The following is a 27,286-nucleotide window of genomic DNA, read 5'->3' as shown; positions in this document are numbered from 1 at the left end:
AAATCTTGAAAAAGATAAATTCATAAAAGGATGAGACACATCTCAGTAAGAGAAGAAATAATATATTAAAATAGTGTGTGGCTAACATGAGTTTATATAACAACATAATATTTAACATTTGAAAATCGTTAACACAATTTCTGAAATCATTCTCTGATCCTAATCAAACACATGCAAAAGATTTAACCCATGAGATTACCTGAGGATAGGGGTGATTACCCGCCCATACAAGTAGCACCCCTCTGCTCTAATACTTAGGCAACCCGAATGTCACAATTGAAGCATACCAGGGCACTCACCTTACTCAGTAAGCCTAAATTAATCTAGTACTCACACAGTTCATACAAAAGTTTACCGACAAAGGCCCTAAGGATAGGGAAATCTACCCGCCCATACAAGTAGGTTCCCTTTGCCATAGTACGTTATGCAGCTACTGTCATATCTGAAGTTACTAGTGCACTCACCTTTCTCAGCAAACTCTCAGGCAAAGAATACGCCCCGCCCAATCGTAAGATGTTCTACAAGCATAGATACTTCTACTATCATAATACATTGTTATTTCTATCATTATTCAACCATTCACATATGTTCATGGTTCATAACTTTAACATTCCTTTTCATTTTCTTTCCTATTTTACGTTGTTCACATTTCACATTTCATTTTCATTTCATTCATTTTCATTTTCATTTCATTTCATTTCATACCCAACATCTTTCAGCTATTTTACCCCACATCTTTCAGCTGTTTTACCCAATATTTTTCAACTGTCATATATTTACCTAACATCTTTTAGCTGTTTTACCTAACATTTTTTAGCTGTTACACATTTACCCAACATCTTTCAACTGTTTTACCTAACATTTTTCAGCTATTTTACCCAGCATTTTTCAATTGTTTACCCAGCATTTTTCGGTTGTTTACATAGTTGTATTAACACACTTAAGCAACATACATATCATGTTTTATTCACAATGCATTACTTACTTAACCTACATCTCATACATTTAACATATATTTGCACATAATCTCATACCACACATTTTAGCAATAAAATTCATACATTGCCTGTAAAATACATCAACTAACATTTAATGTTTATATACCTTTCATTCCTTACATAATTACCCTAAAAATATTTTTCCACTTTCATTAGTTCATTTTCGCATATACATATCTAATAAAGAGCTCTAAACTCGAAAAAAATATAATTTAAATGGTTGACATTTTAAATCCATACTGAAACATATACACGTATATATAACACAATTTATTTTTCATTAAATTCGTAAAATTTTTTATTTAATATATATTTTTTTTCCTTACCTAGTTTCTTGAACTACGCCAACAAGGACCCCAAAAATATGCCTGCAGCGCTCACCCGGACCTTGAAATTAAAAATTCTAGTTCCATGTAATTAATCCTGAATAAAATGTTATTTTAATATTTTCTAAACCCATAAATTCTAAATAAATATATATACCCTTAAATATAATCAAATTACCAAATTTCTCAAATCCCACTCTCGCTTGGGAGTGGGGCCTAAAAAATCCCAAATGGAAATTTACTTATGTCAAAATGATGACGATCACGACGAGGACCCCGTGGTGGTACCTGATCTTCAATTTGACTCAAGATCTAATAAGAAACTGAGAAAATTAGGGAAAAACTATCTTACCCCAGGAATAGTGCCTACGCCGCTCCTACGACAAATCTACTCTAATAGAAATGTTGGTGGCGGAATTAGGAACCCAACGGCACCTTCCGTTTCCCGATCGGTCGAATATCCATCAAGAAATGAGGGGAGAGAGAGAGGCGGAGACGGAGACGACAGAGAGACGTCGCAGTAGAGAGAGAGAGCGCAGAGCTCTCTGTAATTCAATCTCCTTCTTAGCTTCTTTCATTTTCCTTTTTTCTTTTTTCTTTTTTACTTACTTTACATATAATATAATAATATTATATATATATATATATATATATCATATTATTTATTTAATATATCATATTTAATAAGGCTTAATTAATTAATTAATTCTTAATAATCTTTTCTTTAAAATTTTATTTATTTATTTATTTATTTTAATAATGTTTAATTAATTAATTCATAATTACTCTAAACTTTTTTTTTCATTCTATTTCTTTTTATTTTTTTATTTAATACGTTAATTTAATAATGCTTAACTATTTAATTGATGAATAATTTTAATTAATTAATTTTTTTTCTCGGGTTATTACAAAAAAAGGCATTAAAAAGACCTTAGGTCCCTACACTTTGATGCATAAAAATCAGGACCAAAATCACATAAAAGAAACAAGTTCGGTTGAGCGAACCAAACCAGTTCAAATATGCTAGTGGACTGAACTGCTGGGGAGGTCAACGTGTTGACCATGATTTGGTCGACCGACTAGAAATATAAAACAACGTCCTGGTCAATCGAATCCCCACGTAGGAAACATTAACGCTTTGGTCAATCGACCAAACCAGTTCATTCTCATGTTGGTCGACCGAAGTTCATAAAGTTCGATCAACTGAATCTAATACGGTCGACCGAATTGCGGAGGTTCAAAATCCCCTTATAAATGGTCGACCGAACACTCAGTTCAAATTCTCCCTGGTCGACCAAATTGAGCACCCTAGTCGACCAAACCATGAAAATGGTTGACCGACCTTCTTGAGTTGCTCGAATTTTACCGAGGTTAAAACGCTGTTATTTTTCATTAACCTCATTTTAACTTTTCCAAAAATGCCAAATATGTCCTCAACGGTCATAATTTGCCCCTTTTCTATATATATGCTTTCATTTGTCAAAATTAGTAGGGGATTAACATTGTGATTAAGAAAAATTCTCTCTCAAATTTCCCAAGCCTTTTTTCCACATATTACCTCCACACTCTCTTACTCCAAATTTCTTGAATAACCAAGCTTTATGAGAGTGCCTAGAGTGTCAATCCAATATTACTCAAATACTCATATTGTATTCTTATTGATTGAGTGTTTGGGATAAAGTTCTCCATCAATTTAATTTAATAAATCCGAATTAAATCCGGTGTGTGGAGAACTTTGTGGTTTGTGGGTTTTTGTATCAATATTGTAAGATACCTTAGCCTATAATTTTTGTGTGTGCAAAATTATTATTTTTACAAGTGTACATTCAAACATCTCTTATGCTATTATTGAGAAAACATTTTTGAGATTGTTTAATTATTCTTGCTTGCATCTTTGAAACCCTAACTTGATATTGAGATTTTCTTTAAATTTTCAAAGATAGGCTTGTTGAACACTCTTGTGCATATTTGAGAATATACATTATACTGAGTATTGTTTGTACATATACACCATCGAGCTTATAGTTCCTATCTATTTGAGGTGCATTGATTAGTACTTGTGCTAAATCGGTACATAGTCTGCTTAGTTAAGAAACATTTATTTGTACGTCAAATTTTTATATTTGTAGGTGTGGGTCTGAAAAGGGAGCTAGCCTTGTTGAATAGTTCCGGATTAACTTAGACCCAATTAGGAAAGTTAAGTGCACCATCCTAGTAAGGTGTAGGTTGAAGTCAGCCCCATTAATTGACCTGATTGTAACCGGTGCCGCTCCACCCGTTAAGGGAGCATTAATGGAATCCTCGAGCTTGCGAGTTAGAGGCGAGGACGTAGGGACAATTGGCTGAACCCTGATAACATATCGTGTGCGCACTATTTATATTTCCACAAATTTATATTTCCGCACGCGTATGTTATTGGGAATGTTGCGCATAATTTAATTTTCGCACGTTATATTTATTTGCTCATTTAGAACTGCATAGACAAACCCTAAGTTTGTGTAATAGTGGTTGTTGAATTAGTTGAACCTAGGACAAAATTTTAAATACCCAATTCACCCTCCCTCCCTCCCTCCCCCCCCCCCCTTTTCTTGGGAATACACCAATTCCAACACTCAAGTGGGTTGGCTTGAGGCCACTATAGTCTATCAAGCTAATTCAACCTTACAAAATTAGTTTATAAATGGTTCTAATTCAAGCCTATTAAATAAGTCCAAACCGAGTTTATAATCGAGCCCACTCACAAGCCAAAATGAGTCAAGCTCATTCATGTTCGAGCTCAAATTGTCTATCAAATGTGTCATAAAATTAGGCTTGAAAATTGCTCGTTTACATAATAAATGAGTTCTTATCAAGTCGGCCTTCCAAATCACTCGTAAACGGTTTGGTTTGTTTGCAGCGATCAAAGAATTAAAAGTTATCTTCATCCAAACAAAGAATTTGTTGTTCACAACACATCTTCTGAGAAATCCCAATCAATTTAAATATCTATTCAAATATAGCCTAAGATCTTACCCATCAATAGGATAGTGTAGATTGCTGTATTAACGGCCAGGAAGACACGGGAAAGGACAGAAAATTTGAACCTCCAAAAAAGAGCAAGCTTAAAAATTCCCCTTATTATTATTATTCTTACCTTATTTGTAATAAACCAGAACACTAATATTGAGTTTTGCAATCATAGATTTAGTCCTTGAATTCGCCAAAACTCAATATAAGTTTGGATTGCATTTATCTATATCTGAACTCCAAATCCAAAACATCAAATCCAGCCTCCCCAAAAATTGGTAAATAAATTTCACCATTCTTATTCAGAAAAATAATACCAACATTTTCACTATAATGTCGACAGATTCAAATACAAAACACACATATTTAAGTTGATAAGATGGTCTACTCTTATTTCAACTGCTTTGTAAAGCTGGAGTACAATTGAGGATATCCCACAATATTTTCCGAGCAACCGAGTCTCCATTGCAATACACACATACACACATACATTTAGGTCGATAACATAAACTACTATTATTTCAACTGCTTTCAAAAGCAGTAGTACAATTAAGGATATCCCACAAATTTTCTGAGCAACTGAGTCTCAATTGCAATAGATCTTAATAACCATCAGATGAACTTTCTATAGTACACGAGACGAATGTTGAGTCATCAACCGCAATACACACAAGTTCATTTTGATATCTTTGCTGTCAGTTCTCTTACCAGCTTAGCAGCTACCATTGCAGTCATACCATCCACTGTGTCTCGCTGTGGGTTGAACTCAACCACATCTGCAGCTACAACATCGGCTTGGAGATTGTGGAGGATGTTGAGAGCATCGCGAAAAGACAGACCTCCTGGCTCAATGTGAGAAACCCCAGGCGCAAATGCAGGATCAAGGCTGTCAATATCTACTGAGATATAAACACCTTTTACACCTTCACCTAGTTTCTGTCAGAATGTAAAAAAAAAAAAAATGCATGCATAAGAAAACTTTTTGTAGACACCACAGTTCATTACCATTTTTCTCACATTTCTTCCATCGCAAATTGAGAATTTGGCTAACAAATGAAATCTGGCATACTAAAGAATGATGTATACAACCAGCTTGTAGGGATGCAAGAAGATTCTGCAAAATTTTCCACTTTTCTGGTGCCTAATTTTCGCAAAACTATTATATACCCGTAGGAAAATTTCAACTTTCCAAAGCTAGCCTGGCAAACTAGCAAAAAGAATTGCAGGAAACTTTGTTTTTCTCCTCTAACATAAGATAAACATTAAGTTTTTATAACTGAAAAAGAGGAGGTTTATTCTCCCTACACAATCCTTACTTATTTGGTTTTCAATTCTATAAAATATTTTTTAAGGATTTAATGTGTTTGTGGGCTAGCATAATTGCTCTATTGTTTATTAAAGTCATTAAATATTAACTTATCCCTTAACTCTCCATTATTATATGATCAAAAAGTGGCAAAAATTCTTTCCTAGGTAGTTAATTTATAAAAAAGTTAAATAAAAATTTTACCACAGAATCCTCTATGACATTCAACATGATGATTGCACTATATAACAGGTTATAAGAATTGACCGTATAATAGAAAAACAGACACTTCTATAAAAACAAAAAAAAAAATTAAGAATAATAATCTATCTCAGAACCATTTGGCGTAACAGAACATGCACTCCTGGGATATTTGCTTATTTTATATGTTAGTGCATCACCAAACTAGCTTAATTTTGCGATATCAATTGTTAAATCAATATCCTCCGCTGCACAAACCCAAAAAAAAAGATAGGAAAAAAAGCAAGTATTCCCCATTTTCATTCAAATAAGCAACCACTGCCATAAAACTAAATACACAAAAACATGCACTTGCACTTGTACTTGCACAAGTGCGTGCACACACACACATGTAGAGAGAGAGAGAGAGAGAGAGACCAGGTTCTCCAAAAACTGACGATCTCTTGAAAAGTTTCGCATTTCATATTGCTCCACACCAAATCTTTTCCCTTGTTCGCGCCCTTCGCTTGTAATTGATCGAATACCAACCTGAAGAATCAGCATTACAGGTTCATTAATGTCAAAACAGCAATACATAAAACCATACAACGAACAGCCCTATTAAATCCTGAATGAGGATTGCCATAATGTCAAGACTCTAGATAGCGAACTATTTAAGTCCAAGAAAATTACAAACGTTTCCTTGAATATAAAACTTCAAACACAAAACTACAAATGATTTATACATCAAAATTGATATGAGAAGAAAAATGCAAGCTGGGAAAACAATAGTATCATGCATCTGAATAAACCGTAAACTTAGCTTGTTAAAAAAACTTTTTATATCCAAAATCAGTTACAGATAGAAAACATAAAATTTTTCCAAGCAGCTTTACAAGGATTCCAACATTGATGAAATTATTTTTTGTTGTCCATCATTCTCAAGTTCCAAAAGTGCCATTTCAGGCGCAATAAAAATTAGGATTCAGTCATGAAACAATAGTCAGATATGACTGGCTCAAGGATTTTAACTTCACAGAAAGATTGCTAATGCACAATGAGGAACATGCTAGCTTGGGTCAAGTTTATGAGGGGGACTATGACATAAAGAGAGAGCAACATAAGAGCAGAATACAATGGAGCAAAATCCTATTCCAGAAACTAGTAAGCCAACTTGTTTGTCCATTGCCCTTCCCAACATCATATCACAAGTCACAATTTAGTTTATGAATGATCCATATTCTCATAGCTTGTCTATCACCCTTCCTTGCATAATATCACAAGTTATAATTTAGTTTATAAATGTCTAACATTATAACCAACCCACCCACTCAAAATGGACTTAGTATGTTAACAATCATTAAAAGTACATCAATTGGTTGCAGTGATGCTTACTGAGTGGCCTTAACCAACAATTAAGAATCTACCAATGGTGTTGCCGTCTTGAAAAGAAAGTTTGGTCATATAGATGAACCAGATGAGGTAGACAATTGGTGATCGGGCCCAACTCTCATTTTCATGATGCAGGAATTTATTCCAGCAGTGTTTCTTCTTTGTGAAAACCATTCACTGCGTCTCTGAGCAAATATGTCAAAAAAAGGAAACCCAGAGCAGCATCAAGAAGATCCCTCGGAAAATCAGTGCTACAAAAGAAGATTCCTATCATACAAGCTCCAGAACAAAATCTGCACAGTATTCTTTTCATCTGTTTGATCAGCTAATATTTATCAGGCTTTTGTATTAGTGTGAATAAGTGTGAAATTCAGTGCAAATGACATATCCTGATTTCCCATTTGCTACAGATATATCCACGACATAATAGGCAAAGAATACCTTCTGAAGTAATGCTTTATTTAAACCTACATCATCACTCCAGAGATCAATAGAGGAAACCATAATTTAGTAAAATTGGCAACATCCATGGTTTTATTTAACAGAAAATCAGCAAATCAACTTTAAAGCAATCAATTAACAAAAATTAAGAAATAAGAAATTCTGAACCACTCAAAAAGACAACCATCAGATATCAACATCATGAAATTAACTTCTGCACCAACTCCTTATTGAATGTAGAAATGGAGGACAGAAAATAATTATTACTTGCAAAAGCCGACGAGCATAACCACCCTCCATAATTCGGGCAAAAGAAGATGCATGTGAATACTTGTTTCCTTCAAATGCATGATAAATATCTGGATGCGCATCAAGATGAAGAATATCCAGAGGTCCCCCAAGCTTCTCAGACACAGCTCTTACAATGGGGTAAGAAATTGAGTGATCACCACCTAAAACTAAAGGGTGTAGAGGATCCTGAGAAAGCAACATCAGAAAAGTTGAACCTCATTTGTTTAAATCAAAAAATAGAATATATGAAATTACCAAATATGAGATCTCATATCACGGAATACTGATGTAGGACAAGAAGTAAGATCTTGGGAAGATCCCTGCTAGAAAATAATTAAGAGTTGGGTTAAGGAATTGTGGGGTTAAGTTAGTAGTTTATTATGTGTGGTTAATAGTTTATTATCTGTGTTCAGTATTAATTAGTATAGGATTATGTGTATTTGGGGGTTGTTTGTAATATTTGTGTAAAGTAGGGGAATATTTGAAATGTAATGTTGTTTTAGGGGTTTAAGTGTAATTTCATGTAAAAGGCTTTCTTATAAATAGTGTATGAAAGCCATGTTGTAGGCAGTTGTTGATGAATTTGAACTGTAAGTGAATGTGAGTTCCCCCCTGGTATCTCCTCTCTCCTCCCTTCCCCTTCTTCCCTTCTAATTTCTCCATGGCTGTAGAAACTTAATGCTGCCACTGCATCATTTGGTATCAGAGCACAACCACAATCTCCATTCTTCCATTTCAGTCAATCCATTCTCCCTCACTCTTCTCCTTTTCTCTTCCTCTTCTTCCTCTTCTTCTTCTTTCTTCTCTGTTTCTGATCTCCTGCTCTGTCCATAATTCCCTGCTGCCCAGCAGCAGTCTACCCTCTTCTTCTTGTCTGTTTCTCTTGTCCTTCTATTCTTCTTCTCCTCTTAGTTCTCTCCCATGGTTCTCTCACCTCTCTCATTTTTGAATTCTGTGGTTGTCTCTTGGCAGTTTCTCTCTAGCAACTCCTCCAACCTACCATCTTGTTCTTTTCTCTCCCATAACTCTCTCAACTCTTTTCTCATTTCTCAATTCTGTGACCATCTCTTGGCAGTTTCTGTCCAGCAACTCCTCCAACCTCCCATCTTCTTCCTTCCTCTCCCATAACTCTCTCAACTCTCTTTCTCATTTCTGAATTCTATGGCTGTCTCTTGGCAGTTTCTGTCCAGAATTCCCCCAACCTCCGATCTTCTTCTTTTTTCTCTCATATCTCTCTCAACTCTCTTTCTCATTTCTGAGTTTCGTGGCTATCGCTTGGCAGCTTCTGGCAGTTTCTGGCACTTTCTAGCAGTTTCCATCCAGCAACTCCTCCAACCTCCCATCTTCTTCTTCTTCTCTCCTGCAGTTTTTTAACTCTCTCTCTCTCTCTCTCTCTCTCTCTATATATATATATATATATATATATATATATATCTGAATTTCAGTTCTAAAAAAAAAAAAAAACTGAAAAGCAGTTCTGCAGTTTCTGAACTTTTCAGAAATTCCAGTCGTGTCCCCAAATCTCAAACACCACTTTCCAGTGACAATCCTGCAACACCACCTAGACCACAGAAAACAGAACCCCCCGAAACCTTTCCCCAAAAATTTTATCTCTGTTTGACCACCAGAGGACCCCCACAGCCCAGCCAAAACTTCTACAGCCGTCGGCACTTCAAAAACTCTCATCTCCTGTGCTTTTCTCATAACACCGCCACCACCAATAAACTCCCCATCCCCTGATATCTCCTTGACTCAAGTTTCATCGCCGGAGGTGCCTCACTGGTGGCGCATGCACCCCACATGCCGGCAACCTGTGACTAAGAAAATTAGACAGTTTTCTGCAATTTCCAGTCCCACGAACAATTGCCCAGCCACGATAATTTGGGTTTTCTCCACGATATTTTGATCTACAAGGAGATAATTTTGCTTCGGGACGCAACATATTGCAAACAAGGGTGATAATTTGGCATAAAACCCTAGAACTTGTCACTGGCAGCATTAAAAATCAGGTTCTGTTGCTGTAATTTGTGAGTTTTCTTCGTGAATTTGTTTCATTTCAGCAGGACAATCAATAACAAGGTGAATTAAAGTAGCTTTTTTTTTTTTTTTTTAAGAAATTGGGATTACGGCTTGTGGGAAATTGTGTTAAAGGGTTGTGATACATAGCTGCAGCATATGTATATGCATAATTCAGCAACATGGTGACAAATTATACGAAAAAGGAACGTCATTTGCCAAACTTTGGGCACAATTTCAACCTTTTCAACACCTTTCTCAAATGCCAAGAAAAGGTTTGCAAAATCATCATTGATGGAAGATGTCCAATGAATGTGGTTTCCATAAATGAAGTCATTCATATGCAGCTTCATCCGGACCCTCACCCAAAGCCTTATGTGATATCTTGCGTTGGATGGCTATATGTACATGTTTTTGAAAGATGTTTGGTTCCCATCCAAATGGGTGAATATTTGGCTAATGTTGGGTGTGATATCCTACCTATGAAGATTGGCCATATAATCCTTGGTTCTTCTTGGTTGGATGATTTAGGTGTGCCTCAACACTCAAGGACATGAGAACACATATGTCTTTCACTATAATGGGAAGAAAATCCTTTTGAAGTCTACTCTACCAATGAACCAATACAAAGAATCAATCATAAATACTCAGCTCGATGACAATACAAGGAGGGAAATTAATGCGTTCGAAGACATCCAAAGTCCTTCAAAAACATTTGAATTGTAGAGTTTGTCATCCCCAATGAGTTCATTGATGCTGATTCTCAAGTCAAGTTTATAATGCTACCAATGGAGCGTGCTTTCTTGCCTCATTCAAGTGTTGGCTTTCGAAAAGTCCAAGTTTGTTTCTCCCTTTTGATCCTCCAACTTTTCAAAATTCGAGGCCGAATTTTTTCTAACTGAGTTGATGTAGGACAAGAAGTAAGAACTTGGGAAGATCCTTGCTAGAAAATAATTAAGAAGAGTTGGGTTAAGGAATTGTGGGGTTAGTAGTGTATTATCTGTGGTTAGTAGTTTATTATCTGTGTTATGTGTATTTGGGGGTTGTTTGTACTATTTGTGTAAAGTAGGGGTATATTTGTGATGCAATGTTGTTTTAGGGGTTTAAGTGTAATTTCTTGAAAAGAGGTTTTCTTATAAATAGTGTATGAAAGCCATGTTGTAGGCAGTTATTGACGAATGTGAATTGAAGTGAATATGAGTTCCCCCCCCCCCCCCCTAGGTATCTCTTCTCTCCTCCCTTCCCCTTCCTCTTCTTCTAATTTCTCCATGGCTGCAGAACCTTGATGCTGCCCTAGCATCATTAATGATCATCATAATGATCATTATGATGTATCCTCTTATAGCTTACATTATCCTTTCTAATGTTTCCATTTAAATCAACTCCTATTAATATGTTTTCAGATGTTAGAATTCCTTGTAAAATACTATCCATATCTTCCCAAAATTGTCTTTAAGATTTTCTGCTAACCTATTTAAGAAGCATACGCGCTAATGAAACTTACTATCTCCAAGCTTAGAGCTATCTTGATTTTAATGATCCTATCCCCTATTCTTTTAACATCTATTGCCTTATCTTTTTGGTCTTTGTCTACAATAATTCCCACCCCATTTTTGTGTTTCTCTTTTCCAATGTACCAAAGTTTAAATCCTGATTTTTCCAATTTCTCTAGCTTTTTCCCCTACCCATTGTCTCTTGAAGGCAAATTAAGTTAATTTTCCTTCTAAACATTATTTCCACTATTTCCATACTTTTGCCCTTAAGTGTCCCCATGTTCCAAGTTGCTACTCTAATCCTATTTTCTTGTGCTAGCTTCTTATTCCTCTCCCTTCTACACTGATAGTCCATTCCCTTGACCCAGGCGGATTTGGTAAGAATTCATGATAAAAAGAGTTGATAAAGTTTTATGTTGTCTATCAACTACCTAACACAATCCTGCTTCTTTATTTGGGCTTGGGACCAGCTGTGTGTACAAAGATACTTCGTGCTCCACAGGCAAAGTACAAGTTTGAGTTTAATTTTTTAATGCAAACTTATTTCACATAGACAATTTTCTAATGACGCCCTACAAGGCCAAGTATATAGGAGTTTCTAAACCAAAAAGAAAACACAAAATGAACACCAGAAGGCAAGGGGGAAAAACGAAAAAAAGAGGAAGGACTAATTAAATAACAAGATAATGAGGTTAGCACACAACAAAGTGTCGGACATGCAGATCCTACTCTTTACTCTTCTTTCCTTTATACCTTTTTCCACTCCTTGTGGATGAGATAGGGAAAGAACTTCTTTGGAAGAAATTGCTAGCATGAAAGTTCTCAAAACACAGAGAGAGAGAGAGAGAGAGAGAGAGAGAGAGAGAGAGAGCAAAGGATAGCTTACTTCTTCCATCACTAGCTTGACAGACTCACTTATTATATTCATCAATCTATCATCACTCACACCACAATCTCGTATCTCTTGAACAGGGACATCACCAACATCAGTTAGCACCCGCGGATCATTTAATTCCTTCCCTGCATTGTCCAAAATTTTGTGACATGATGAATATGAATTGTCGAGGACAAGCATGGTACCAATATAATATCGCAGAAAGATCACATTATTGAATTTCAGACAATCTATTGGTCATAGAGAGTGGGTGATATAGGAAATTTAAAAGTCAAAAGGGTCATTAAACCATCAAGCCTTGAAACCATCATTTACCTGAATATCAATAGACTGATAGAGCTTGACAATTCTTAACAGAATGCCACTCAATACGATTCAAAGACCAATCAGAATCAGTATTGTCAATAAAACCTTTCAGACATTGTAATAAGATCCACCAAATGACTAAAGAAATGTTATGAGCAATGACCATATCTTCCAATAAAACTCTCCAAGGTTATTCATGTTAAAAAATTAGTATTCACATTTTTAAGTGTCTTAAAAACTAGGAACAATGTTTGAGCACTAAAAATAAAAAAAAATTAATACAATATATGAAAATAAAACATTCTTGCACAAAAATGTAGAAACAAATTAAAATTTTAGAAGCTCCATGTACAGCAAAAGGATTTTTATTTTCTGAGAAAAACCAGATAAAACTACAATAGCATGTGACGTTTTTAAAAGGGGGAAAAAATACTGTTGTTTTCATATCATAACCTGCCATCTGATGCCTGTACAAGTTCCCTCACACACAACTGTGTTTAACCAAAGTATTGTCTTAAAAACAAAATTGATTTTGACAAAAAGTTGTCAACGAATAATTTCAATTTCTATTGTGTCGTATAAATATAACCATACGTGCATATAAAGCAACATTTTTAAAGAGTAAAGCCATCAAGTAAGAAAATATATCACTAAATCAATAAGCTTAAATAGTACAGAATAAATTCACGAGCTTTATAATTGCTTCTATTAAAGAAGATCACTGTAGTTACCTTCTTCAGTGGTGGAATTTGTGCTACCACACCAGATTGCCTCCCTAATGCGAGGAGGAGCAAATGCTGGCCCCTGAAGAAATGAAGAGTTATGTCCTAAAGGAACTCCAAGAAGAGATGATGATGATACAGCCCCTCCTAAAGCTCGTACCAGCTCTCCCTAAATACAACCAGCATTTATCTTTAGAATGAAATTCATGATTGGAAAAAGAAAAGGGAATCAAAATTTTCCCATCAGTAGCAAATCATACACACAGAGTCTCAAAATGAATAAATAAATAGGCATTTTCTACATACATGGAATCTTGTGTGTGTGTGTGTGGGAGAGAGAGAGAAAGAGAGAAGAAGAAGAAGAAGAAGAACACTTGTCTCATTTGCTCAACAAGAGTCTAAACAGATACCGTAAGTGTCATGTGCAATTAAGGTCCACGCAATGGCCTAGTAACAAATAAAAATTTAACTAGGCACATTTCTATAACAGTTTTTCCCCTCCCCTTTATTTTTCCTTGAAGAAGAAGATGAGATGGGTCAAGGCTTAGAGCTAAGTTCCTTGGTGCTAGGGAAATGGAAAGTTCTAAGCACTAATATGCTGATAAAAGATGAGGTAACTGTTTTGTAGTCTAACCATTTGACAGGCTCCATACAAATGTAAATCTGAAATTTTCAATCAAGTGGAAAAGCAAAAAGATCCCCAAAACATCTGCAATGCAGCTTTGTTGAATTGACTTGCAAAGAGGTCTTAAAATGTGTGACTGGGTTTAAATTTAAGAGATAGTTCAATTTTGCACTGTTGGAGTGAGAATTATGCGGGGAAGGGGGATGTGTAAAGATGCAATGGTTAAGCAAGCCATCTGAAGAAGAAGTGCCATTTATCCAAAGACTCCAATTAGACCCGTTCATCAGCCTCATAGTTATAATAAAGCTCTTTTCAGTATGTTTCATCAAGCACAGAGGAGCTATCAAGACTCAGCATCATTCCTAATATTGGTATAGACAACATCTTGATCTATTTGGAACTAGTCTCCTATTTGCACTACTGCATTCTTCCCAAGGCATGAGAAAATATCCATTTAACAAAAAAATAAAACACGAGAAAGACTTTTGGCTGCTTTGGCTGGGGCACTATCCCAGGCTCTAGTGGAATTTAACGTTACATAAAAAACTGTACCACAAGAAACATTTCAATCTTCATAAGCCGATAACATTGCATGTGGGAAAAATAAATTTTAACTTCACAAATTTCCCAAATGAACCACCTTTTTTATTGCACAACTGTAAACCAGATAAATAGTATGCAACTCTATCCATGCCTACAAGCCTGCAGCCCTCTAACCTGTAGAACACACATGAGACTAGAAAAAGTTGGACAAGCATGATTCATTGACATCAAGGAGATTAGGTTAACAGTCCTGTATATTTTTCTCCATTGCATTTATGCCCAAAAGGCCCAAACAACAACTGGGGAAGTGATTTAAAATGAGGAAGGACCAGTAATATGAGAATATACTTGAAGTGCCTCATGGAATTGGCTACATATTGGCAAAGTCTCCTTCAAAATCTAACTGTTTGAAATAGAAAATATGCATATAAAAAGAGTGGTTCCTTTCTCTTTGTATGAACCTTCAGATTTATATGGAGAGTTGGAGACAGGATTCTCACATGAAAATTCAAATTTATTTGGAGAGTTGGAACAGAATTTTCACGTGAAAACCTAATAAGGGAAGACCAGAAGTGAATATATATATTTTACTAAATATATATTTTTACTGTGGTCTACCTAAAACATATACAACACGTAATAAAATATAAAACAAGTAGAAGTACAAGGATCTAAAGGAAGTTAATTTTTTACTCATAACTTTGCTTGATTTATTTAATTACTTTGGCAATTTGTGATTAAAATAATTTTCACATAAAAAGGATGCTATGAAATATTTGTGCTTTTCTCTGTGTATGTCAAGAAAAGTCAATTTCTGTTTAGTTTGGGAGCATTGAGTTCAATCCATAGATTTGGAATTATGTGGATTGAGTAAAATGCAATACAAATTTAAACTGAATTTCATCAACATCCCCATAAATTCAAATTCAAGACTTTAAATTCATGCATCCAAAAAAAAAAAGGTAAAGACCATGGACATATGAAGATGCATTATGTAAGTATTTGAGACGTTTTTGAAGCCTTTGACATGTACCCAAGGAGTGTCCAACCAGTATCAACATTCAGTACGCATATAACCATCCTCTAGAAGTATCCATCCTTTATGGGTCACACAAGGCCTTTGGGTCACTTATTTTTATGATTTTTTGAAAATTTTCTGATTTTAGCTCCAGATTTTTTTCTATATACAGTACACAAAATTGGGATGGGTTGAACCCTCTCTAGCTCTTAATGCAGTTTTATTAGATTAAAAAAAAAAAAGAAATAAAAGAAGGGGAAGAGAGAGAGAGAGAGAGAGAGAGAGAAAACTGATACTCTTGTTATTTATCAGCTGCCTTTGCTAAATAACTTCTTACTTGGACTTATTTTTTGCATGTCATCTGTATGTAGGGATATCTATTGATGGGCTAACTTGCAAGACCATGAACACAAACATGGATTGATTTTGTATGTCGCGTCAGTTATACATCACAGGGTAAAAAGAAGTATGGGCTAACTTGTGTCTTGCCATGCCAAACTGACATAGATGGAAATGTTCATCTATCCCATGTTTACTTAAGCTTCAATAAACCATGTCCCATTTGGGATCAAAAACAGAGCTTCCAATAGTGTAATCACACAGGCTTCAACAATCATTATATAAAACAAGTAAAAACAAATAAAAAATAGAAAATTTCATATAAACATAAAGAAGTTCAAAGTCTAAACATAGTGTAACAGATAATAACAATTAAGAGAAAGTCTTGTAACCCAATTAGACTACATGAAGAAAGGAAATTTCAGTAGCCACACAATGATTTTATTCTGAATAATCATACTCAAAGCGAAACTAGAAATACCTTAAGCTTTGCCCTCTCACGAATAAGAGTAAGTGAAGCGTCAATAACACGATTTTGGCCCTTCTCTATCAAGTCAGCCGGAACATTTGCATCTTTCCATTGCCGCAAGTAGTGGATTCCCCTTCCACCAATATTTCTCATTTTCTGTGGTAGTGGGAAAATCATAATTCAGAAATTTAAGAATCAATGCACTTAAAATGTAAATAAGAACTAAAAAGGAAAAAAAAAAAAAAAAAAAGATAACAGCGAAGACAAAGACTGCTAACAATCTAAGAAGTCGAGAACCAAAGAAATTTATGAGGATTGCATGACATAGGTATCATGAATACCATCAAATCTAAGTGCAATTCCATAATTAGGCTGAAACACAACCCGTTTCACTTTAATTTGTTCTTGTTGTAGTTTTAAGCTGATAGTCATGAAATTTTCAGAGTCAAGATTCATACTCAATCTGTAAAGGTTTCCATGGACAAGAAACAGACAGCATCATGATGATGAAACAGAGTGAAGAACCCAAACACTAAGCTTTTGAATTAGCGGATTTTTGAGTTCTTTTCGGTGTCATAAGACTACGAATTCGGATACCCATTTTACAAATTTGAAATCAAAGAGAGAAATAAAAAAAAAAAAAAAGCAAATTTCTGCATTGATTAACATAATGTAATGGAGAGTGCAAAGCGTGATCATAAACGTACCAACGGAGAGAAACTGATGGGACGGAGAGAGAGAGAGAGAGAGAGAGGAGCTACTTTCTAAAATTGGAGTGACGAGGGAGAAAGGAGAAGGGTAAAGTATAACAAAAATAACATTAAATAGTGAAACTTTATAAGTGAAAATGCTACTTAAAATAAATTATTTTTATGAAAAATAAGTAATGTTTGATTTGATAACTATTTAAGTGAATTTTGATAAGATAATATTTTGATTATTTAAATATGAGGAGTCAATTTTATAGATACAAGACATTTAATGTTATTTTATAATTTAAAAAATATATTAAAAGGTAATCATATATTATTCTATTATGTATTATAATATATATTAATTATTAATAAAACATAATTCAATTCTAAAATGAAGAACTATTAATTTAAAGTTTTAAATTAATATTAAAATCAAAAATACTAATTTTATGAATAATATTATTTTAACTTATTATCGACACCTTGGAAAAACAATTATTTTTTTTCAAATAAAATTGTTGACTTGTTTGGAAGAAGTTGCTTTATTTTGTTCCTCCACTTCCATTTTCATATTTTGAATTTCTTCTTCCACTTGCGTATATGGACGATTTGGCTTTGCTTCACTTTTTACTTCGGCTAATTTTTCAATTATTTCATTAAGAATATCGTCGTTATCATTAAAACATCCTTTGAGATATGAAGGGTCAGGAAAATTAAATTTCTTCAACTTTTCCTCTAGGACATGTTGTTTTAATTTTTCTTTCCCTTTATTCTTTATATTTTTCCCAAAGATTGGAAACTTGGGATGGTTGGTATTGTTGATTCGTTGGATTTGGAGCCATCATTCTAAAGGAGGGAATGGTTGCTAATTGATTTAAACATATTTCTACTCTATCTAATTGTTCTCCTATTGTAGTGAGATACTCATTTGAGAAATTGTTTTGTTTTACAAGTATCTCCATTTGTTGTTGAGTAGCTGATATATTTGAATTTTCAAATTCAATTTTTACAAAAGGTACTGCTTCCACTTCATTATTTTTGTATCTAAAATAATTTTTTTCTAGTGGAGGATGAGTATTAGCTACTGTTCCGGTTGAATGTAATTTTCCTTCAAATCCTATTATAAGGGTTTTGCTGGAATTGTTTGTTTTTGTCTTAGGACATAAATATGTCCTACCATAAATATTTGTCTGCAAACATTAACAATTTGATATTCAGACAATCCATCAACGTTCCACTCATAGCACGTGTTGCCTGAATATCCCTTATATGGGATAGGTTCTTCTTATTGTAGGTCTAGAGGAGATGGTTTAGAATTATAGTTTTTTGTTTGGGATATCGGTATTGTGGTATTATCTATTCGGTTAGTAAATCCTATTGGATTAAGAGATGTCTTTTCAAATTGTTTTTCATGATCATAAAATCCTTTTAAGAATGATTCAAGATCATAGGATTCCGAGCTTGCCTCAAAATCATTAACTTAGTGTCTCAGGTACTAGTAGTACACATGGAAGTGAAACTGGTAAAACAATTATTAGTCATGAGTCATGTTGGGATGACAAAGAGTTAGCAAATCGGAAAATACCCGAATTTAACAAGGAAACACTTTACAAAAAGGGAAAGTTGTTGGATTTTAAGTCTAAAATTGGCCAAAAAACAAAGGAGATCAATGTTAAGTTCGTAGATAAGACATATTCTAAAAATCTTTTTTTTTAAAAAGACTCTAAAAAATTATACTAAACTAGGATTTAACGACCTACATATCGATTGTGTTCAAATAGGACTCAAACCATTGGTAAAAACGGACTTAACAATTCTCTCCTTCTAGCATTAAGAGATGATCGAATTCCAGATTATAAACAATCTATAATTGGAATGGCAGAAACATCTTTAACAAACGGACCAGTATATTTTAAGTGATATCCGAACTTTACAATAGGAATAAATGCTGATGATCATAAAGAAAAATGTTTGGTTGTAGATTTTCAAACCCACGATTACAATTTCCGCCATGACTCTGCCATATAAACTAATTTTTCAGATTCATTACATAATAATGACATCAGGAATAATTCCATCTTTTTTACCCCCAACCATACCTCCAGGCTAAACAATATGCTTTGTAGCAACCAGTCAAAGTCATACAATGGTTCCAAGAGTTTTACATTAGGATGAAATCGATCTTCCAGAACAATAGCTTAAATCAAAAGTTTTTGCTCCAAGATTAGAAGTCCCGAGTAGTCATTTCGGAGGTTTTATTGAATACAATGATGGGGATTTAGGAATTACATTCCAACGAAACAATAGACTTTCAGATGTTGAATCGGTAGATGACTTTCAATCAACACAACCTTCCCTTAGTAGGACAAGGTCTTACTCTGTGCCCAAAAGAATGACTTCCAAATTTGAACAATCTCGCCCATCAAGCTCCTCATCCAAACACAACATATATGAACAAATTAAAGGAATAAGAATAGAAAATCAAGTAGCTCAGCCGGTCTTTAAAGAACAAAATTTCTCATCTCCAACTAAATCTCAGATGTATGAAATAAATATTATTGAACAAAATACCTTTATAATTGATAAGAAAAGGTTAAACAAGGATTTCTACCAAAAAGAAATGAAACTATAAGAAAAAAAATTTTCTTTTAAATACTCTACAAAAAAATTTAAAAATACAAGTGTGAATAGTGTGATGAAATGAATAATAGAAAAGAAAATCTTAGATTCTTTGAATGGATTTGCAACAAGTGAAAAAATTGCGACGTTACCTACAGAGAGAAATTGATGGGACGGAGAGAGAGAGAGAGAGAGAGAGAGAGAGAGAGAGAGAGAGAGGAGCTACTTGCTAGAATTCTAAAAATTGGAGTGACAAGGGAGAAAGGAAAAGGGTAAAGTATAACAAAAATAATATTAAATAATAACAAAATAATTGTTAAACTTTATAATTGAAAATGCTTATTATAACACTTATCACTTAAAATAAAATATTTTTATAAAAAAGTAATATTTGATTTGAGAACTATTTAAGTGAATTTTGATAAGATAATATTTTGGTAAGATAACATTTTGGTTTGTTCTAAATGTCCCGAAACTGGTGATAAAAAAGATACAAGGTATGTTTGCTTCTTTTTTTGTGCGGATTTAAGGATGGAAAATAAAAAATGAAATGGAGGGCTTGGAAGAAATTGTGTGATCCTGTGGAAGAGTAGGGGCATAGGAGTAAAGGACATTTCGGAAGTACAACGGTCTTTGTTCATGAAGTTTTGTTGGCAATTATTAACACAAAATTCTTTATGGGCTAGATTTTTTAAAGCTAAATATGTGAAAGGAGGACATATTGCTCTTTGCAGACCTCATGGATTGGATTCTTCTTTTTGGAGGAAAGTTCTGCACGGTATGCCCAAGTTGTTAAGTAAATCTAAGTGGAAGGTTAGAAAAGGAGATGTAAAACTGTGGTACGATAAGTTTCTGGATTCGGGACCTTTGTTTTCAGAATGTCCAGATGGTGCTCATTCACATATCAGATTAAAAGATTTGGTTATCAATAATGCGTGGGATGTGAAAATTTTGCACAGGATTCCGGGGTTTAATAAAGCGGAAGAAATGATGGAAAAAATGGGAAAACTTAGAAACTCTTCGGACATACTGCTATGGCTCCCGGAAAAGGATGGTTGCTTTAATACAAAGTCTGCATTGGATGTTATCAGAGTTAGAGCTCCTAAATTTGATTGGGCAAAGTGGGTTTGGAATAAATGGTTACCAAAGAAAATTGCTATCTGTATATGGAAGGCTGCTTTTGAGTGCTTAAGTGTTGATGAAAAGGTGAGAAGGGTGGGGGTATCACTTGCTTCGGCGTGTAATTATTGTGAGATGAGACAACCAGAAGATATGGAGCATGTGTTAAATAAGGGAGACCTTGCTGGTGATGTATGGAGGAAAGTTTCAGTGGAGGTAGGTGTACCTTTCCTTAGGCAAAAAAGTTGGAAAGAAAGAGTTTAAATGTGGTTTAATAAGGCTTCCAAATACGCTCAGTTGGGATCATTGATGGGTTTGATTCCTTGTTAGTAGTTTGGAGGCTGTGGAGAAGGAGATGTGCTGCTAGATTGGAAGGGAAATTTGAGAGTAGTACAGATGTGTGGTTGTCCATTAAGTATTGGGTGGGGGTTTTGAGCAATAACATGTTAGGAATGGTTCAGTTAAAGGATGTTAATGTTCGGATATTGCAGAATCTAGAAATACAAATTGTGAATAAAAGAAATAAAACTATTCAATGTGTGAGATGGCTAAAATTGAGGTAAGGGAGGTTCAAACTAAATTTGGATGGGAGCAGCTTAGGGAACCCAAGGCCGGCAGGTGGTGGTGGCATCCTTAGAGACCACACAGGTTCTTTTATTTTTGGTTTTTCAAAATATTTTGGTTCTTGTTCAAATAATGAAGCTGAATTGAGAGTTGTAATGGAAGGAATAAAGATTTGCAAACATTTGGACCATACCAGTATTGATATTGAATGTGATTCGAATATTGTAGTAAATTGGATAAGACCCAGTAAGTGCTCATTGTGGTATTTGTGGGATTTTTTGGAGCAGCTTATTGGTTTATTGGAGGGAGTAGATTTTTTGATAAATCATTGGTATAGAGAAAGGAACAAAGTGACAGATGCTTTGGCTCGACAAGGTGCTATGGGGAGAAATAGTTTGTTTACAAATAGTAGTCAACTTCCTAGAATTATTAATGGTTTGTATAAACTAGAGAAGATGGGTACGACTATTATGAGGTATGTTTCGTTGTTTTCCTATTGGTATTGGTTTATACCTTTATGAGGTTTTTTTCTTTTGTTTGTTTTGTTGCATGGGGTGTTTTATTAGTTTGTAGGTCCTTGTTTTGTTTTGTTTGGACTTGTAGTCCTGTTTTGGTTGAATGTTGGTGTTGCTTTTGGGAGGTCTTTAAAGTTTTTTTTTTTTCTATTGTAATCTCTCATTGCTTGTCTTGTAATCACAGTATTCTTCCTCCAAAAGTGAGAGTATATCAATAAATAAATGGAGGTGCCGCAAAAAAAAAAAAAAAAAAAAAAAAGAAAGAAAGATAACATTTTGGTTACTTAAAAGTAACATTATTTGTAATGACTCCAAAAATAATATACATGTAAGTGTAAAAAAAATTAAAAAAATATTAACTAATTAATTAAGTTAAATTAAATTAAAAATTAAAATTAATTAATTATTAATTAAATAATATATATAAAGAATCTCGATGCTTCTATAAGCATCCACATCAACTCAATTTCAATTGAATTTCATACTACCCCCTAGTCGTACTCTCTCTCTCTCTCTCTCTCTCTCTCTCTCTCTCTCTGCCATTTTTTGGCCGAATTGAAAAATGAACATCATTCTCGGATCCTAGCTCCACTTTCCAAGGATTTAACCGGAGAGATTTCATCATTCGCATGCCAGAGGCACTACTCCAAGATTAGGGTAAGTGGATTAGATTATTTCAGGTTTTATTTTAAAATATTCCAGATTAAATTTGAGTACGTGAATTTAATCATATTCATATTATTTAAATATATGCCTGGGTTAGATTAAACCACATGGATTTGATCATATTGGGTTTTTTAGAATATATTGGAATTAAATTAAATATGTGAATTATTATACATTTTCCCTAGTAATTTATTAAATTATAATTAATACGTAAATTGTGTGGCATGAGTTTATTTTGAGCAAATTTGAGATTTTTGCGATATTGTGTTTATTACCTGATTTATTGTGAATAATGAATATATTTATGTACAAATTTTATATTGGAAAAAGTGATGAGTCTATTTTATTATGAATTTTATGTTGGGAAAATGATCAGGTCATTATACGATTTAATTGCATAAATTAAATTATATGTTTGAAGAACCTTGATGGTCGTAGTTATAGATAAATATTAGTGCAACCACACTTTTGTGGAAGTGTTGGCGGTGGATAGTCAGTTTGGCCTGAGTATAAGAATGAGTATGAGAATGTGACAGGCTATTGACTTTGGTGTATTCCCAAAAGGGCAGGTGAATTGGAATTTTAAACTTATTTCTAGGTTAAACCAGATGTTAGCAATATTTCACAACCGAGGTCTTTCTATGCAATCCCAATAAAATATTTAAACAATAAAACGCAAACATTCAAGTGCTGAAATTTAAAGTATGAAAATTAAAAGTAGGCACAAGAAATGTTATCGGGGTTTGGCCAATACTGCCTACGTCTCTGTCTTGGCTCGTAAGCACAAGGATTCCACTAAGGCACTTCACGGGTGGAGCAACACCAATTACAACACCTTACCAGGATGATGGTACACCTAACTTTCCTAACCGGATCAAAGCCAATCCGGGACTTTTCACAGGGCAAGTCTCCCTCTTCAAGCTCACGTCTAGAATACAACCAAATCACAATATAAGATGTGTACAAAATATATGCTTCTCAACTAAGCAGATTTGTACCAGTATCAATCAATCCACATCAATAATATAAGAACTATAAGCTCAGTGCTATATGTGTGCAATCAACACTCAATATAATACCTATATTTAATCAAGCACAATAATGTATTAACAAGCTAATCTTTGAAACAATGTATAGACATAAATCTCAATTATTTTCCCTAGTAATTTATTAAATTATAATTAATATGCAAATTGTGTGGCATGAGTTTATTTTGAGCAAATTTGAGATTTTTGTGATATTATGTTTATAACCTGATTTATTGTGAATAATGATGATATTTATGTACAAATTTTATATTGGAAAAAGTGACGAGCCTATTTTATTATGAATTTTATGTTGGGAAAATGATCAGGTCATTATACAATTTAATTGCATGAATTGAATTATATGTTTTAAGAACGCTGATGGTCTTAGTTACAGATGAATATTAGTGCAGCCACACTATTGTGGAAGTATTGGCAGTGGATAGTCAGTTTGGCTTGAGAATGAGAATGAGTATGGGAATGTGACAGACTATTGACTTTCGTGTATTCCCAAGAGGTCGGATGAATTGGAATTTTTAAACTTATTCCTAAGTTAAACTAGATGTTAGTAGTATTTCACAACCTAGGGTCTTTCTATGCAATCCCAATCAAATATTTAAACAATAAAAAACAAACATTTAAGTGCTGAAATTTAAAGTGCGGAAATTAAAAGTAGGCACAAGAAATGTTATCAAGGTTTGGCCAATACTGCCTACGTCCTCGTCTTGACTCACAAGCACAAGGATTACACTAAGGCTCACTTCACGGGTGGAGTGGCACCGATTACAACACCTTACCAGGATGGTGCACTTAGTTTTCCTAACCGGGTCAAAGCCAATCCGGGACTTTTCAAAGGACAAGTTTCCCTCTTCAGGCCCACGCCTGAAATACAAACAAATCAGAATATAAGATGTGTACAAAATATATATTTCTCAACTAAGCAGATTTGTACCAGTATCAATCAATGCACATCAATAATATAAGAACTATAAGCTCAGTATTATATGTGTGCAATCAACACTCAATTGAATGTCTATATTCAATGAAGTATAAGAGTGTATTAACAAGCTAATCTTTGAAACAATGTATAGACGTAAATCTTAATCACAGTTTAGGGTTTCAAAGATTTTCACCAAGTGTAATCAAAATACCTCTAAAAATATTTTTCTCAATATTCAAGCACAAGAGATATTCGAAAAATTAGCTTGTGAAAAATAATACTTGCACAATCAAAAACACAAGCTCAATGAGTCTTGCAATAATGATGCAAAGACTCACTAGCTACAAGATTTTTCCCACACATAGATTTATTAAATAAAATCGGGGGAAAAAACCTTATGCTCAACTCTTAATTCCAAAATCTCATATACAACACAATGAGAGTTTCTTAGCAAATGAAAATAATGTATAACCACTTAAAGAACTCTCACAAGGATTGATTTAGCAAAGGAATAATAGTATGAAAGTGTATAGGAGTTGTGTTTTGAAAAAGGTCTCTCAAAAATACAAAGAATATTTTTACTAATCAAAGTACTAATTACTTACTAATCTGAGCAATTGATATATATATAGGCAGGGCTAAAATTATAACCGTTGGGGATACATAGGGAATAATTAAATTTGTTTTAAATGAGTTTAAGTAAATTAACCCAGTTTAACCTCAATTAACCGCGGTAAAATTTAAACCAACCCAAGAGTTTCGTTCGACCGAGCCATAGGTTTGGTCGCCCAAACAAACACAATGGGAAAAGTAACTTTTTCCTTGTTCGAGTGCCTGAATGAGGGTTCGGTTTGCTAATCAAGGCGATTTTCCAATTTGTCCGAGATTCAGTCGCCTAGTATCAAGTTTGGTCTGCCAAACTTGAACATTCGATCACTTGGGGGTATTTTGAACGTGAAGTTCGGGCACCCGAGTTGTTGGAAAAAGTCAGTGTAGATGTTCGATTAACTGAAGACGATAAAGTCTTTTTGGTTCGGTCGCCCAAAGTCAAGTCAACACGCTAACTATTCAACGGTTCGGTCGACCGAGGTGTTTTGAACACCAAGGTTCGGTCACTTGAAATCCTAATAACTTAACACCTTAAGTCCTGTTTTAATTCAATAAGTTCCCCTGATAGTATATGTGATAATGGGGATTGTCCTAAGTGTAAGTGCAAGGACCTAGGGTCTTTCTAAGGTCTTTGAGCTTGTTAGTTCCTACATGTATGATATGCATCAATTATTACAGACCTTGAAATAATTATTAAAGACCCAATGAATTAAATATAAATTACAACAATTTAAACACTTTGAGTCTTTATTTTTCCTTTGAGTCATCATGTGCCACCATATGATTTTGCTAATTGATCCTGTACACAAACTCGACAAATATTAAATATCAATGTATTTGTCATGATCAAAACGAGATATGATCCATAAGATCAACAATCTCCTCCTTTTTTATGATGACAAATATATCATGCAATAGTAGGCACAGCCAAGAAAGGCTCCCCCTAATAATATGCATAATGAGAATTTTTGTTAAAGTTTTAAAATTTTAAACACATATTCCAAGTACTCAATTTTGCCTCTTCTCCCCCTTTTGGCAACAGCAAAAAAAGATAAACTAAGTAAGACAATTTGAGAACATCCCCCATTTAAAAGAGTTTTGGGCATACAAAAAAATAATTGTTTTTTTAAAGAATGGCAATTGAGCACACAAACAGTATAACTAGTCATTAAGAATTGAAATGACGCAGTAAACAAGGTTAGACTATAAATATACACAAACCATTGCAAATGAAACATATCATAAAACTCGTGAAAGATTTGAGTTTAAAGTACACGACATATGATAGCAAATAGTTGGTTTGAGCACAAACATAGTCTAACTAGTTCGCATGCATTTTTATGTTAAGTTACCAAACTAGTTATTCAATTTAAAAATATATGTATATAATAATAATAATAATAATAATAATAATAATAATAATAATAATAATAATAATAATAATAAGGCAAGAGATAAGATTTTTTGATTTGAAAAAATTTCTTGCCAAATAATAAAAATTTATGTAAATAGATATATATATATATGTATATATATATATATATATATAATATATGTATGTATATATAATAAATATATATCCCCCTTAGGATGTTGTCAAGAAATACTAGGGGTACTTGCTGAAAAAAAACTTTAAAGATCATAAAAGCAAGCAAACATTATTCTGGTTTATCAATTGAGCACACACTAAAATATAACCAGAATGGACAACCATATAGATCCTAAAAATTTATCAATCACATGCAAGATCATATGACAAACCAAATGACTGTGGCAAATCAACACGTTTCAAATTATGATTTTTAATAATGACTTTCATTTCAGCACAAGAGCCACATAGAATTCAAGAACTAATCTAAGCAAAAGTTTGTGAGCATAATAAGATAGACATTTTAATTTTTTGATGCTCCCCCTATTGATTTGAATTCTAACTTAGATGCAATAAACTGCTTATACCAGTTTAAAACTAGTTTCATTATTCTGAGTGGAATTTTCCATCAATTTAAATCTTTAAAATCAACTATACTGAATATTAATCAATTATATTTATCTCTATCATTATAGTTGTCCCTATAGATCATAAATGCATCAGAAAAGTGTATATTAAGGCATGCTATAGAGTTCATGACCCAAAAACATTCCATATCAAAACATAAAGTTTTAAGCGC

At 33.8% G+C, this 27,286-nt stretch overlaps 1 protein-coding gene across 2 annotated transcripts; it reads right to left on the bottom strand.

The window, feature by feature from the left end:
• Positions 1–4,695: 4,695 nt before the first annotated feature.
• On the bottom strand, positions 4,696–17,176 carry LOC131165780 (arginase 1, mitochondrial). 2 transcript variants are annotated; one of them, XM_058123832.1, is made up of 7 exons: positions 17,074–17,176; positions 16,379–16,522; positions 13,382–13,541; positions 12,336–12,469; positions 7,917–8,126; positions 6,255–6,365; positions 4,696–5,266 (listed from the first exon to the last, which is right to left on the bottom strand). In XM_058123832.1, exons 2-7 carry the CDS (start codon positions 16,517–16,519, stop codon positions 5,006–5,008), a joined length of 1,017 nt encoding a protein of 338 aa, XP_057979815.1. In that variant the 5' UTR covers positions 16,520–16,522; positions 17,074–17,176; the 3' UTR covers positions 4,696–5,005. The 2 variants fall into 2 exon arrangements, with proteins under 2 accessions (XP_057979815.1, XP_057979816.1); XM_058123833.1 differs by lacking the exon at positions 17,074–17,176 and adding an exon at positions 16,825–17,040.
• Positions 17,177–27,286: the final 10,110 nt, after the last annotated feature.

Source organism: Malania oleifera, chromosome 10, assembly GCF_029873635.1.
Source record: "Malania oleifera isolate guangnan ecotype guangnan chromosome 10, ASM2987363v1, whole genome shotgun sequence".
NCBI classification, from domain to species: domain Eukaryota; kingdom Viridiplantae; phylum Streptophyta; class Magnoliopsida; order Santalales; family Ximeniaceae; genus Malania; species Malania oleifera.
This window is presented reverse-complemented; position numbering and strand designations above follow the sequence as displayed.